Here is a 16,834-nt window from a genome sequence, read left to right as displayed (position 1 = left end):
GCATGCGCTGCAGACAATTCAAGTGTCGGGCTTTACTAGTACACATTTACAATATATTCTTATTTATCACGTAATGTCCCATTTTTAGGACTTTCTTTATTAAATTTATAATGGAACAAACAAACAAAAACAAAAAAGAGAGAGAGAGAAATGAAAAATTGACCATTTTATATACATATAGATTTTATATCCACTCCAAACTTCATATTTTACTCTTTCACAAAGTCAGAGATCTTATTTTCTATAAAGGAAATCGAAAATGTACATGTCTAGAATATATTTGAGAAAAAAAAATCAAAGCGTGTACACCATCATCACACACCCCCCCCTTTTTTTTTTTTTTTGAAATCTAACCTGAAGCCTATCTCTCTCTCTCTCTCTCTCTCTCCCCCCCCCCCACTCCTTTTCTCCTACTTTGTTTAGAAAGGTCAACCTTTTCCCCCTATTCCTTTTGAGTGTGTAGTGTTCACTGGTGTGGTACAGATAAGTAGGTCAACATTAACTGTTGCTTACGTGTGTCCAAAATGATCTCTCTTGTCTGATACTGTGTAGTGCTGGTGTGAGCTGCAGGCCTAGAGTATTGTAAGCTGTAAGCAAATGTAGCTTATTGTATTAGAGCTAAGGTCACTTGATTACTAGCCTGCATTTTTATAATTGTAATATCAGTAAGGGATCAAGGGGAAATAGTTGTTGGCTGATCAAATGGAAGTCTTCTAATATTAAGTTCATTGTTTACATTAAAGAAAGTAGATTTATTTTTCACTTTTAGAAAACAATTACCACCAAAAATTTTGACTCAACATAAAAGATGTTGAAAGTATGTTGTGAATCAAAAGAACTAAAGACTAAAACAACCTAGTCAAAAAGTAAACTTTCAGTTAAACTAAAAAAAAAATAAAAAAAAAAAAAATTAAAGAAAATAACTAAATAGTTTCAGTAGAAAACAAAAAGCCAGTATATGCATTTTTTTAAAATTCAACCTAAATTCACATTCTGAGAATGTGTATGTTTGTGTGAGCACATACCTGCTGCTTTCATCTGTTTGTGTGAGCACATGCCTGCTGCTTTCATCTGTTTGTGTGAGCACATGCCTGCTGCTTTCATCTGTTTGTGTGCCCATCATACATTAGAAAATACTCAATAAAAAAGATAATTTCAAAACACTATTCGTCCTGTTGCTATGCCTTGTATTGTGCTTAAATTAAGTGCAGTGGTAACTTTGGTCTTCTGAACTTGAATTTTTTTTTTCATACATTCTAGTGTCTTATACTACTATATAGTGATAAAAAGGAAGGATATTAAGTGAAATCAGTTTTAATATTTGTCTAATAAATGTAAAATATAATCTACTTGCGGTCTTTCAAAAGTGTGCACAAAGTTTTCTTCTTCTACTGATGACTAACTACATGATAGTCTTCCTCATACCTAGTGGAACTTGTCATAATATTATGTTGTTCAAGATGGGATTGAAATAAATCCTTTAAACAAATATTTATATATATATATTTAATAAATATAATGACATAACTAGATTATGTAGTTTGGATCCAAATTTAAAAGTTTCTTATAAATATCATTTTTAAATAAGATGTATTGGTTATTTTAATATGGTTAGAGTTACATGAATAATAATGCTTTTCAAATTTGTTTTTCATTAATAAATGTTTTTAACTGGTTTTGTATATGAAAATAAAAAAAATAATAAAATTACATAATAACAAGCTTTTATTAGTTTAAAATATATTAAAATGAAACAACAAAAAAACTGGAGCTATATAAACCTAAAGTGTGGACATGTTTTAAAAGCTATTATTATTGTCTTGATATTATTATTATCCTTAAACCTTATAGATGTATCTATTTGTAAAATACATCCAGTCATTGCTGAACGTTTACTTTTGTTCTACAAAGCAGTGATGGAAATTTTCTGAAAATTTTCGGAATTCCGAAAATTTCTTCTGATCCGATTTTCTAGCAAAAAAATCCGAAATTTTCCCGGCATTTGTGTGTGTGTGTGTGTGTGGGGGGGGGGATGTCAGAATTTTGTTCAATTTTTTTTTATGAAAAAAAAAAAAATCTGATTTTATTATTTTTTCCATTTTCGGAAGAATGCAAAATAAGATTATTGATTTGTTTTGAACATGCGCACATCCAGTTAAAGTTTTATTTTTAAAGAAATCTTGTGTTACCGTATTGCCTTATAAGTCTACATCTCGGTCCACACTAGAATGACAAGAGGGGTTTGAAACAGTTTAGATAGATATATTCTAGATAAGAAATCAAGTTTCTTTAATTTGAATACTTTTGATCTAGATTATCTAGATCTAGATCATCTAGACTTCAATGGCTGCTTGCCAGCTTTTGAAAAGTTCAGAAAAGTATCAAGAGTATCATCATATCTCTCTCTATATATAAATCTCTTCTTCACTCAAGAGTTTGGACAAGAAGTAAGACGAAGTAAAGGAAAGATAATAATTTATAATCATGATGCCTAGCAGCTATGGCTATGCCTAAGTCTTACTCTGTTGATACGATAACCCCTAGATTTTTCTAATTTGAACCCTGCCTGCCGACTTCCATGAGTTCAAATGGGATTAGATTTAGACATCTAGATCTATTATAGATTTTATATAGAATTTATAGATGTATGCCTACTTTACATGACTATACTATATTATAGTGAGTTACTGAGTATAAGTCTGATAGAATATAGATCTAATAATAATATATTGGATCTAGAGTCACTAGAGATGTAGATCCAAGTTATTAGATTTAAGTAGATCTAGATCTATTGTGAGAAATATATATGAAAGTTTTTTCTATATCTAACTAATATTTAATCATTACTAATGCTTTAAAAGCCCAGTGTGGTAGAGATCCACATCTTGTAATCAACTTGTATCAGCATAAAAAAGAGTCACATAAGGATTTAGGAAGCCTCAATATATAGTTTTATTGCTTAACATTCTCTTCCTCTAAGCATTGCTCCTCATCTGGTTGTTCGTGCTTGTCTTGCTTAAGAGCTCAGCAGAGATTCAGCAGCTTTCTCTCAATTACTTTTTTGATAGTCTAATAAACCGTTTCTCCTGTACAAAATAATAATCAGTGAAATCTGCATGAAAAATAGTCACATAAGGAAGACTCAATATGCAGTTTTATTGCTAAACATATTCTCTTCCTCTAAGCATTGCTCCTCATCTGGTTGTTCGTGCTTGTCTTGCTTAAGAACTCTGCAGAGATTCAGCAGCTTTCTCTCAATTGCTTTTTTGGTAGACTATATCAAGTTCATGTACAAAGTTTAATAAAAAAGTTTCTCATGTACAAAATTTAATAATCAGTGAAACAAACAGAAGTGTAGCTCATACTTTTGAAGTATTTCCAAAACTCCAGCATGTTTTAATTTTCAAACACATTTATTCTTTAAAATTGTTTGAGAGAGAAGTTGTCACAGTACCAATAAAGCAGTTATCTAATATAGAATGCTCAGACTGCCTGGACCCATATATAAAGCATATGCAAAAAGCTTTCTCCTCTCATCTATATGTGCAAACAATAGTGCCTTGTGTGCATGTGTGCAGTAAAACCTATGCAGCGTAATTATTATGTAATACAACATTAATATTAAATAAAATGATTCTAAATAATTTTTAAAAATTCAGCAACATCTTTTTTTAAGTCGCCACAACAGGCCAGTTAAAAAAAAGGGAAAAAAAAAAAGGGGGGGGGGTTACAAAATTTCCTAAAATTTTTCAAAGTCTGATCCCATCACTGATAAAGAGAAGAAAAGCACTTTTTTTTTTTACTCAATTGAGTACACATAGTGTACATTTTTAACTTATTAAGAACCTTCTTTTTTTAAAGTATTCATTTAAATGAAAAGATTTAAGTGTACAATTTCATTCTTCTCACAGGTTTAAATATATCTATATGCTAATTGTAAAAAAAAAATGTATCTAGAGATCTTATAATCAATCTTACTTTTTTAAGTAAGTTGAGTTTCACTATTTCACTATCCTTAGGTCTGTTGGACAGTTGGTGCACTACACATGATCTGAATACTGTCTTCATTCCTCTCTGTCTTTTGCCAGGTTTACAGTCTCTTCCATAGACATGCCCGTCAATCCCTTATGTTATCCTCCCTTCCTCTGTCTGCATCTCCTTTTCCCTGGTACTTTTGTCAGCAGAACCCCTGTGTATCTTGCTAAATTGTGTGGTCTTGACTTGCTTGTTTTGACAATGGTCAGACATTCTGTCATCACTTTAATCCAATCTCATATTTTCACATTTGTCTTAATAATAGTTTTTACTTACTGGAATTTACAGAAAAACATTTATTCCAATGTTCAGAGCGTTTGAATGCTCTCACAGATGTTTCTATAATTAATTTTTATAAATGGTACCTGAAAAAATAATTAAGACATCACAGCTTTAAACAATAAAAATAAAACCTTTTTGAAAAATATAACTACATTTAGACATAGTAATAATACATTTACAGCCAGACTTAAAAAAAAATTAACTTGTAACAGTCAGCTTTGTTTTCCATTTATTATGAGCTTAACATCTGATCATGAGTTAATGCATTAATGTCTTACTAGACTCTTGACATAATATGCATAATAAAGTGTGTAAAATCATTTGTGTTGTGGTTAGTCTAAAACAATTCACAAGATTTGATCACGACTTGACGACTTTGAAAGCAAACATAAATTGGAATATGAAACTAAATTTAAAAATATTTTTATAATTATGAACAGAAATTCCCCCCTTTTATTTAGGTTCCCATCTATAGTGGATAACTATAGATATGTAGGTATTTGTCTTTATCTGTGTTGAGAAATTGGAAATTTTCAGAAGCTATGTCGTTCAAAAATTGTATGAAAATTTTGTGAGCACTTTTTATACTGCAGATCAATTTTCTAAACACTTCCATGTTTCAAAAAATATTAAATTTTTTGCCTTGACATGGTTAAATTTGCCTATATTTATTTCAAAACACTCTTAATCCTCCCCCTATCATTTTCTTGTGCTTTTGTTTAGACCCCCACATATCACCATATCACTTTCTCTTTTTTTTTTATGTTGCTGTATTTTATTGGTTACAAAACACAAACTGAAAATATATATATATAAAGAACTGATGGGATCCATCTTTATGATGCAAATTTCCAATGTAATACTTATGTCAGTAAAACATTTATATTTTTTAAATATTTATTTATCATGTGGAGACTTGAGGAAACTTAATAATTATGTAAGTTAGTTAAGGATGTTTTTTTTTGTTTTTTTTTGTGTGAATGTATTTTGGACTACATTAGTGGTCTGTATTGATGGTCCGGTGTGAAACACTTTAGGCATTAATGATAAGAATGTTTTAGGGTATGTGCCTTTTGTTAATTGAATGAGTTAGTTGTTAGTTAGCCTCTTTCAATTGTAACAACTATGGTTCATCTCGTAGAGCATAAGCATTTTTTATGGTTGGAACAATATCGCCAACACAGCGGTTCCTCCCTGTCCACAAAGATTATGTGACATAAGGTTGTAGCACTGTGTTCCACAATCGCGCCTTCGGGTCACCAGCTTCTAATTTTCTCCTTAAGCCCTACCCATGTTTGGGTATAGCCGCAAGGCAGCGGATGTTTGGTTTAAGAGTTTTCCTTCTCATAAATGGGTAGCCAATCAAGGCTATTGAACCCAAGGCCCTCTTATTTTCTCGCCTTTGCCCTTTCTCCTTGTCAGTGGTAATAGTTTTGCCTGGCTCAATATTTGAGCTTCAAGTACCATGTTAGTTGAGAATAGGAGAACTGTGTAGTAGATCTGGTCATAATACAAATTTAAAGTACTAAATCAAGGTCTTTGCTGCTTAAAAACAAAATAAAAGAACTCAGCACATAATAATTTACATAACTCTTGCACAAGCATCTTTGATTGCACAATAAAGTGTTCTGATTTCTGAAATTAAATTCAAAATCAGTCTTTAATCAGTCTTTATGCCTAGTACAAATGTAGTTAACATGTATTCAAAATATATAATGAATAAAAAGTATATTGAACATTGCTAGAAATAAATTGCAACTTGTATACATTTGTACCCTTTTGATTATGAATTTTTGCTCTATGTACTTTTGCCTTTTTTTTTTTGTTGCGAAAGTAATACTGTTTTCTTAATACAGATGAATCATTTGTACTTTTCTGATAAAAAAACTTTGTTGGCATTTTATTTACAGAGTGTAAAATTACTGACTGTCCAAAATGAGTAACGATCTAGAAGCTTTGCGGCAGGAAACAGAACAGTTAAAAAATCAAATTAGAGTAAGAACTGCACTTATGTAAAAATCGCTTTTTTGCTTTTTAAATTAAGCTTCGATTACAGTTTTAAAAATCTTTTATTTCAAATTATGCTAACTGAATTGCAGTAATAAAGTAGCATTGACTGTTTGAGTTCCTTTAGTTGAAATTTATGCATGTTAATATAAAAAACAAACAAAATAAGTAAATTGCTAGTGAAAGCTAATTATTTCTTAAATCTGAAAAAATATATAGATTGTTTTTGCAATGATCCTGTAATATGAATGATTTTATAGAATCTAGAAAAAAAAAATTAAACTTGAATTTAAAGTTAATAATTTGACTAGAAACAATTTTTAAATTTATTTTTTAAAATTATAATTCTCCTATTAGGAAGCCAGAAAAGCTGCAGGCGACACAACTTTAGCACAAGCATGCAGTGGTGTAGAAGCTGTTGGAAGAATACAAATGAGGACCCGGAGAACACTTCGAGGGCATCTTGCAAAAATATATGCGATGCATTGGGCCTCAGATTCTAGGTAAATATTTGTGTTCTTTTAATTTTGTTGGTGCATTATTTCTACATTCCTATTTTTTTTTTTTTTTTTTTTTTGAGCTTAAAATAGTTTGTAAAATTAACACAGTAAGTAAAAGGTAGAGGTTCAGGGGCATCTCTAGGTTCAAACTCACAACTTTTTGTGGCAAACATCATCTCAGGCCAAGCCAGTTTGTTATATCAATTTTAAACTGAGTTATTTCTTTAAAAAAATGTATTATTCTTATACACTAATTATGCTTTTGCTTTGGGGGTATAAAAATTATGCTTTTGCTGTGGGGGTAGAACAGAAAATCACTAGATGATATCAAAATAAACTTTGTCCTCCTTATGAAACATCTAGAGGTTTTAAAAATAAATTGACATAAGTATGCCAATACTGAAGCCACTTTTTTGATAGTGACTAATGAAACTTTTTTCTTGAAAGAATATTTAATTAAAGTAAAAATTTAAAATAAAATACTATTAGAGGGTAATAACAAAGAAGGTATGATTTAGTCTTGTTTATTTCGTGGGCATAAAGTGTCTAATAAAAACCATTTGATAAGTGATTATGAAGGTTCTGTTTTGTTAATTCATAAAAATGGCTTATTTCAATATTTTCTTAGAGGAGCTCATTACATTCTGGGCATGAGAAGGTTGAACGCTACAGAGTTTTGTCTAGTTATTTATGACTTTTTCCCCCCCTCTTACTACTGCTACTGGCTATTCTTTATATTTTGAAGTCCAAAACTCAATGCTAGGAAGGTTGATCTTGAGCTTTTTTTTTCCACATTTCTTAGTGAATTGTGCATGATTCTCAATTATTAGCTACATGTCCAGATTTTTCTTAATTTGATAACTTTAATGATTTAAAAAAAAACATTTATTAAGAGTAACATCTTAAACCTTCTTTAGGCATAGTATATCTTAAATATGGAGAGCTTATTTTTATTAGGTTCAAATTGAATTGAAAAAAATATAACTTGTAGCATTAAAGTTAACTATGAAGTTATATCTTTATCCAACCCATTCAAAAAAAAAAAAAAAAAGAAACTACTGTTGAATTTCTTAACACAGGCAGCCTTAATTCATTTTATTCAAGTATAATGCAGACATGAAAGTACAGCTAATGTTATTTGTTATTCATTATTTGAGATTGTTAGTTCATAGCTTATCATGCAGTCTCATTGATTTGCCTCCCTTCTTAAATAAGATAAGGGGATGCGTGGAGGCTGGTGTTTTGGTTGCCATGGTAACAGTGAGGCTGCATTGATCCTGGTGGCTGGCACCAGGTCCACCAGTATTGATTGATTTTTCACTCTGTTGCTGTTCTGCTGGTGTATAAAATGTGCTAGGAAGCCTTGGTTTGGAAGTGGTGTGATGTTTTAAGCCTTGGTGATTGTGTGCTGTATGAGGAGAGCTGCTACACTTTGAGAGATGCTACAGTATTCATATTTTAATTTGTTGAAAGACTTGTAAAATCATCCATTGTACTTGAACACATGACATATCACATCATAGTATAGGATAGTCAATGATGTATGCTGAGAGACAATGACAACTAAAGATAGACTGGTGTGTTACAATGCAAAAAAAAAAAAAAGAAAGTTCCTTAGGCTAGCAGCACTAAATTTCTGTTAGCTGTTGCTTGTGCTGCCAAACACTTGAATTGACATTATCATGTTACATTTAAAATTGCTAATGGTTATTTAATGTTAATTCCATTATCTTCATCACTTCTTTATGGTTTATAACCCTATTGGCCCTGATCCCCTGAAACATATTGTCCCCTATGTCCTTTGATATGGCTAGTTAAAGTTTATTGCAAATTTTCATGTAAAACCACACTAATTCAAGGTAAACACAAAGGCGCAGCCATTTGCAAAGCTTAACATGTGGTTTAATTAGGATATGTTGATTATTTTTAGATTTGGTCTCATTTTTTTTTCATATAGTAGGCAAGTACAGAAAAAAGTGGTTTACTGGCATATTGTAGAAAAAGCTGTACACCGGTTTGTTAGTGTTAATTAATAAACAAGCTTAAGTTGGCCTTATATTACTTAACATTAAAATAATTTTCATTCAGTTTTATTGGTTGAAGTACAACTTGTAGCCTGAGTGGTAGAGCACTTGACCATGCAGCTACTGGATCCCACAATGTAGACTTTCCAGAAACATTAGAGATTACTTATAGAAGGAAAGGGATTCATTTATTTATCTCACTGGCAAATAATTATCTAATTACCGGTACTCCAGTTGTTCTAGGACAAATTATTCTCCAACACAGGAAAGCTAGTAGATCTTATGATATGTTTTTTGTTGTACCTAACTCCTGTAGCATTGATATAAAAGCACCAAATAAGACAAAAGTCATGTCTGCAATAAGAGAAACAAGCCTAAGTTAATTCTGTTCATTTCATTGGCATTAGCTGTAAACATGTTTAAAATAATGGGTTGATTGATAAATTGAGGTTTAGACTATAAAATACAGTTGAAATTACAATTAAAGGCCCTTCTCCACTATTTATGGATTAGTAATGTTTTTATAATTTTTTTTTCTCTTTTTTTTTAGGAATTTAGTTTCAGCTTCACAAGATGGCAAACTTATAGTTTGGGATGGTTACACAACTAATAAGGTGATTTTGTTTTGTAATCAGTTAAAAAAACTTATTTTTATTAGTATTATAATTTTCTTTTTTGACATTCAAATATTAAAAAAAAAATTGTCATTGTATTTATAAATATTTTAAATATAGCAGTTGAATTTTTCAGGTTCATGCCATCCCACTTCGCTCAAGCTGGGTGATGACTTGTGCCTATGCTCCCAGTGGCAACTTTGTGGCTTGTGGAGGTTTAGACAACATATGTTCAATTTATAGCCTGAAAACTCGGGAGGGAAATGTTCGAGTCAGTAGGGAGCTTCCAGGACATACTGGATATTTGTCTTGCTGTAGATTCATTGATGATAACTCAATTGTTACTAGTTCAGGAGATATGAGTTGGTAAGAAACTATTGCTTCTAATATAAGCCCTACAATTTTTTTCTAAATTAGATTTATTTTTTAAAATATTTTTATTTAATCAACTAAAATTATAGCCTTTTCATGCAATTTTAAAATTTATGCTTAAAAAAAATGTCTTTTAAAATAATTTCAGTGCTTTATGGGATATAGAAACTGGACAACAGACAACTTCCTTTACTGGACACACAGGGGATGTTATGAGTCTATCGACATCTCCTGATTTTAGGACCTTTGTTTCAGGGGCTTGTGATGCATCAGCTAAGGTTAGAGCTAGTCTTAACCCAATAAAAAATAATTGTATGCTCAAGTTGAAATATTAGTTTTTTCATATTAATCTTATACTTTCATTTTCACTCATCAGCTGTGGGATGTACGAGACGGGATGTGCAAGCAAACATTTTCAGGCCATGAGTCAGATATTAATGCAATTACTGTAAGTTCTATAACATTAATAAAAATTATTTTTTTTAGGCTTTTTGGTCAGTTTACATTTTTTTGTTTTTAATTTTTTTGTCAGTCATCATAGTCAGTTGCTTAAACCTTTTCCCCACAGTATTTTCCGAATGGGCATGCATTTGCTACAGGCTCAGATGATGCTACATGCCGCCTGTTTGATATTCGTGCTGACCAAGAGATTGGCATGTATTCCCATGATAATATCATCTGTGGCATCACGAGTGTGGCCTTTTCCAAATCTGGCCGCCTTCTGCTGGGCGGTTATGATGATTTCAATTGTAATGTCTGGGATGTGCTCAAGCAGGAACGCATTGGTATGTATTAACTAGCTAATTAGTAGTTAGAGGCATTCACTATAAACATTTCATGAGGTGTTTTTTTTGGATACATTTTATATTTCAGGTTTAATAAATATTTTCAAACAATTTTTCAACAGGTGTCCTAGCAGGTCATGACAATCGCGTAAGCTGTTTGGGAGTCACCGAAGATGGCTCTGCTGTAGCCACAGGATCTTGGGATAGCTTTTTGAAGATATGGAACTGATGTGGTTGTGGCCTTTCTAGCCACACTGTCAGTGTCAGTTTTCACCACCTGTCACATCACGCACTCCAAGCTGTCATTTTTGTCGCATACTTTAGATTGTATTACAAATTTCAGTTTATCTAGCTGATTTTCTCAATTCAGAGTAAGCTGCACTACAAAATCATTAGGTTATCTTGATGCACTCACATAGATACATGAGACTTTTTACAAAAAGAACAGAAAATACTTATAAAATTACACAAATGAACTGATTTGGAGACTTCTGCATTGTGCATATTTCTGATGATTCTGTCTGGCAGTGTGTTTTAGTATGATTTTTTTTTGTTGAATATTTTTCACTTGAGTTCTTTTAAACTCCCTTGTTCATTTCACCATTTATTTAACAAGGGCTAAGAAAGCACATTATTCACTAAAGGAAGAAGAGGATGTTTTTTCATTCTTACAAGAATGTATTCCGAGTATGCTTGTATGCTTGATGAAACTTTGTTGGTAAGAACTGCAAGATGTTTGCTACACAGTCCAATTCTTGACCAGTCAGACTATCCATTGTTCAACCTTGGTAATGTCTTCTTGTCAACATTGTACTAAAGAATGGATTGCTCATAGCATAATCATAATGCTTAACTAGTTTTCTTAGAATAACAGATTTCATGTTGTGGAAGAAAAAAGACAGGCCATGTTAGCCGGCTATAACTAGCAGGTCTGAGTTCATCAGTATATCTATACTATAAAACAAAATTAAAATTGATGTTAGAGGATGAGAATGGCAAGAAATCTTTGCTTTAGTTTTGCTCCCATGGTATTAGTATTCAATAAACAGTTATGATATCTGAGCCATGTGACACAATGCGACTTAACAGTGACTTACCTGCCTAGCTGTAAGTGATGGTGATGTGCTTGATGATGGGCTGCCTCGGTGGATTCTTTGATTTCTCCATTCATTTTTAAAGAACATCCATGTGTTTTTTTTGTTTTTGTTTTGTTTTGTTTTGGATACCATTCTAATTAAATCAGTGTCTAGCTTGAATGCTTGAGACTGTAAAACCAGAATGTGATGACTGACAGAGAATCTGCACTTTTGTCCTAGTAGAGTCTAGTTTATTTTAATAAGACTTTTTACTTCAAAATTGATTTTGCATTATCTTCAAATGACTAGAAAGCCATTTATATAGTAACAAATGTTGGTATGAATATAGCTGGCACCATTTGTAATGGTGGTCTTGATTGTCCTTTGACATTGCATGAAATTTTTTTTTTTAATAAAAATACAAGAAGTTTTTGAAATGATATTTTACAAAAAGAAATTGCTTACTGCATTATAACCTATTTTTGGAATCAATGGTACTGACTTTTTACAAACATTTTTTTTTAGTAGTGTGTGTAATGTGGGGGCAATTTGTTTGTGTTACCATGTCATTGAATTATTCCAGTTATTCCATCCCTGGACTAGCTCAACTGATTAATGGAGTTTTTAAAAATCCTTCAATTGTACCAAATAGTTATCTAGTCCTTGACATATCTGTGAGTAGAGTTGGACATTGGATTTCCCCTACTTTTGTGTCCATATGTAATGGTTGTATGCTGAAAGTATTGATCATGAAAACTATTAGACAAATATATGCACTTTTACCATGCTAGTGTTTTTGTGTGTCTGAGAGACTGTGTGGTAGGACCAGACATTATAGAAATATAACTTGTGTAAACTGCATTTTATGTTAGTGTGTTTAATATATATTTATGTATTGCCTTTATCTTCATTTGATTTTTTTCTCTCCCATGTTCATTCTGAGTGGTTCCAGAACTTTCAATGCCTGTATGAAATATTCACTACACTATACTTAGGTTTAATTTCTGTTTAACACAGCAATGTTCAGTCAGTTTTGACTATCATTTACTTCAATCACAATACTTTCAAGACTGTCCTTTGTTCTCATTTCTTTATTTGAAGAACAAGTTGATCTGACTTTTTGAATGGATACTATTGTCCTTAACATTGTACATATATGAATGGAATGTTTAATTTAAAGATAATGCATTTTGTCCCCATTACTTTTTTTTTCTTCTCATTATAAACTATTTTATGCTGTGCAAAGCACCTCTAGTAATTAAAAAATGTCAAAAGATCCATTCTTAAACTAGAGCACCACATGGACTCATGACTTCAATTAATTTGAAGTTGAAGGTCATCCCTGAGTGTGTTGTGAGTGTCCATTAGAAATTCTTGTTCATATATTTACTTGGAATGTTTGTATAAATTGTTTTTTATTTATTCTCATTTTTTTTTAAATTTGATTAGATGTTTTCTAAATTAGATAAAACCTTAACCAATTTTGAAAAAAAACAACAAAAAAAAAAAACATCATCATCCAAGGACTAGTTTTTGGAAATGGTTCACTCTGTAACTGTTGTTGATCATACTTTGCACTTTATTTTTACAGTGGTGTCTTTGTGTGTATGTGTCCAGTACAGTGTGTGTCTTACAGACTCTACAAGTATGCTCTGAATGTGGCCTGTTAATACCTTACATATGTTAAAGGCTTTTTTTTTTAACTTTGTAAGTGAACGTGAGAGAGTGTATTTTTAGTGTGGTGTATTGTGTACATGTTTTTTTTCTTGCTTTGTCCAATATTTGTTTCTGGTCAAAGTTATTAAACAACTTTTTTTTTAATTAGACATAATCCCTGAAAAGTTTTCACTAAGCTGTTAGCTAGTTGAAATAGTCCTGGTAAAATTTACTTTTAGGAGAGACTTAATGGAAACTTCAATAAAAAATGCCACCAACAGATTAAAATAAAGAAAACTCCAACAGTGAGAGACAATTGTTACCCTCAGCCTTTGTAATGTTTAGTCTAGTTGGATATTTGGCCCGAATGTTGCTCATTCACTTTCTTTAAGCAAAGTAGGTCAATCATGTATTAAGCAATGATCTCCATAGTATTGTTCTATTTTCATAATTTTCTCTCAGCAAGTTGGATGCACTCACCCTAGTTAGTTGTTAGTCCCAGCAAGCAGTGAGGTGCTCCTCCCATCAGCACTGGGATGAACTTTGATCCTGTTGTATTTCTGACTCTACCAGGAAGAGACAAACACAAATGTTCTTGCAAACATTGCATCCATATGTTGGTGGTTCTCTAGTTTGGGTCTGTGTTGTTGTAGCAGAGGTGTGCGTGTCTTTGAGAGTGTCTGTAAGTTGTGCTCATTGAATGTGTTAAATCACTTTTTTTTTGTTTTGAGTGTCACAGTTTGATATTTGCATGTTTGTTTTTGTTTTCTTTGGTCTACTGTCAACTCCTAAATGATTGATGATAAATTATGTAGCTTTCTACCGCAGACATTGTCTCCCAATGGGATGGTTAGGCCAATGACTCACTTGTACAACATTCTCTTTATTGACCTTTTTAGTTCTCTTGATCATTTTCTACACAAGGAGTAGGCACTGTGGTTTCATTATTTGCTTGCTTGCCAGTCTGTCTGACTAATTCATGTAATCTACCTTTTTATGTAGTGTTTTTCCACCATTGATCGAAATAACATTTTCTTTCTCGTTTTGTTCTCTAAGTTCTCTGTGTTCCATAAGAACTATTGATCCTAGGGTTCTCTCTATGGGAAGGCTGTTGCAATAGTTCAACTTAGTGTGGAAGTTTGATCTCTATAATCCAATTGTAGTCAGATTTCAAACCAAAAAGTACCAACTGTGGGAAGAGATCACTGGTCAAGTTTTGCTACGACTAACTTCTGATTGCCATGCCGATTATTTGTAGAAGCTGCCATTCCTTAGGATGTTTGATTTTGAGTGCAATAGCTCCTTTCCTGTGATGAAACTAAAGATTCCCATCTCAATAAACGAGCAAGATTTTTGACCCAATTCCTGGAATGGCAGCCCCCAATTCTCTGTGTGTATATCTATTTGGTATGAACTAGAGCATCTGTCTATGTATCTCTCCTCTACTGAGTCAATGTACAAGTCATTTCATTGGTCAAATAAAGCTATTTGTCTTTATGGATTTTGTCTTCATCTTTTGTTTATGTTTATCTTAGTTATTATTTCTTGAAAATAAGGGCTTATTGTAAACTTACCATAGAATCGCATTTTTTCTTTTGCAGGATTACACCATGAAAGATAAGATATTCAAGATTAGTTGATAAAAAAAAACAGTGTTCAAGATACACACTTTATGCAGTCCCCCCCCTTTTTTTTTTTCATTAGGCGCTAAACAAATACAAAAGAACACTGATTCGTGTGATAGTTTGTTAGTAATATAATTATTTCAATTATTGTTATACATTTAATGTAGGCAGTAATAAAAATCGGGGTAAATTACTGTACCATTTTTTATCTACGGTGTTAGGACTATAGGTAGCTTTAAGTTGTATCCGGGTTGACAAGCTACGTGGTTTGTGTTCCTATTTATTTGAGCACTGCTGACTCCATTTTGTAAAGCTCTTCCGTTTGTAATGCCTTTTGATTGGTCGGTTGGTTTCTGTTCTATTCTAAGCAAACCAAGTCAAATACGGCTGCATTTTCTGTTTGTATTGCTTTGTAATGTTCATGATAACTCGGTCTTTTCACTAACTTGGGCACCTCTGCATTAGGCATAGGATACTTATTGACCAAATACGAGTATTTCTGCACGATGAGATACGGGCCTGCATAACACTATTACAAATACCGGTACGGTACTTTAAAAAAGCAACAAAAACATTAAGGCCATAAAAAGCTTTACAACGGAAATGAAGCTAACCACCGTGAAGTAAATCACACCAAATAATGTATGGTAATTTACATTGATTTGATAAATGGGTCTTCAAAGCCTAAACAAATGATAAATCCACTTGTTAAAGCTACAACACCTAGACCACTTCTAACTTTCGCATTCATCTTGCTCGAATTTAAAAAAAAACATTCATTTACGTCAGTGATTCCCAGAGTGGTCTATATAAAACCCCCAGGGTTCTTCCAAGAGGTTTACGGAAGTGAAAAATAAATTGTGGGTCTACGACCTGTAAATGGGGGTCTACGGTAGTGGATCTCATTTAATAAGCATGTCAAGACTTTAAATTTCATTTCCTATGAATGAAATTAACTCATAGGCCTACACACATGATTTGTACGGTACCTTAGGTAATTTTTTGAGTTGAATGACATTTTTTTAATTTTAAAATTTTGACATCTTATTTTATAAACTTGTGTCTACATGAAAGTAGACCGAGTCTAAAAAGAAAGTATAGTGTTGATTATTAGATATTTGGCTTCATTAGTCGAACAAGCCATTGCATTTATGCTTTTTATGTAACAAAATTTGAAGTTATGTCGCTACAAAACCACCAAAGCTTGATCATTATTTGAGTCAAAGCCAAAATGATAAAAAATTAAGATTTGAAATACTTTCGAAGTTCAAAATAGACCCATGGTAGGAAAAAAGTTGTATTAAGGATCACAAAAAAGGTTTGTGAGCCTCTTACAATATCTTAACTTAGGCCTATTTCAAACTCCAGCCAGCCATTGAAGAGGTTTAAAACCTGTTTTACACAATCCTATATCTGATATGAACAAAAAAAATTCTCTAAGCAGCAATACAGTTCAAAGGTGAAGTAATATGATTATGCCATAGTTTTTTGTTTTTTTTTTGTAATTATTTGCAAACGACATAGTACTAAAAAAAAAAAGAAAAGGCTGGACTAGTTAATCTTGCATGTTCCCAGTGAAATTCAGGTCTCATCAGGTTAAAAAAAAAAGGCCGACCTGCTAAGTTGACATTTCGCTTCAATTGTCATGTCCGAAAAGAAGTCATCCACAAAGTCCTCAACCAAGTTAGAAAGGGATAAACCAGAAGACCTGGGCAGATGTAGCTAGAGCAACTCGAAAGACATGATGCCCAGTGCGGGAGCTCCTCAGGATGCCCCCCCCCCCAACAAAAAAAAAAAATAAAACAGCGAAAGGATGAGTTTTTTTTTATGAACTAATGTGTATTCATCGTTAATTTGC

At 32.2% G+C, this 16,834-nt stretch overlaps 1 protein-coding gene across 2 annotated transcripts in view; it reads left to right on the top strand.

Moving 5' to 3' along the window:
• The window catches only part of LOC106079215 (guanine nucleotide-binding protein subunit beta), a 43,064-nt gene extending 28,212 nt beyond the window's left edge, over positions 1 to 14,852 (top strand). For both annotated transcript variants that reach the window (XM_013240359.2, XM_013240360.2), the window contains 8 exons: positions 6,228 to 6,312; positions 6,682 to 6,827; positions 9,399 to 9,462; positions 9,599 to 9,828; positions 9,983 to 10,112; positions 10,211 to 10,282; positions 10,403 to 10,619; positions 10,742 to 14,852. In XM_013240359.2, coding sequence (XP_013095813.1) covers positions 6,253 to 6,312; positions 6,682 to 6,827; positions 9,399 to 9,462; positions 9,599 to 9,828; positions 9,983 to 10,112; positions 10,211 to 10,282; positions 10,403 to 10,619; positions 10,742 to 10,848 — 1,026 coding nt within the window. In that variant the 5' untranslated portion in view covers positions 6,228 to 6,252 and the 3' untranslated portion in view covers positions 10,849 to 14,852. The remainder of the gene's footprint in view (positions 1 to 6,227; positions 6,313 to 6,681; positions 6,828 to 9,398; positions 9,463 to 9,598; positions 9,829 to 9,982; positions 10,113 to 10,210; positions 10,283 to 10,402; positions 10,620 to 10,741) is intronic.
• Positions 14,853 to 16,834: the final 1,982 nt, after the last annotated feature.

Source organism: Biomphalaria glabrata, chromosome 13 (assembly GCF_947242115.1).
Source record: "Biomphalaria glabrata chromosome 13, xgBioGlab47.1, whole genome shotgun sequence".
NCBI classification, from domain to species: Eukaryota; Metazoa; Mollusca; class Gastropoda; family Planorbidae; genus Biomphalaria; species Biomphalaria glabrata.
This window is presented reverse-complemented; position numbering and strand designations above follow the sequence as displayed.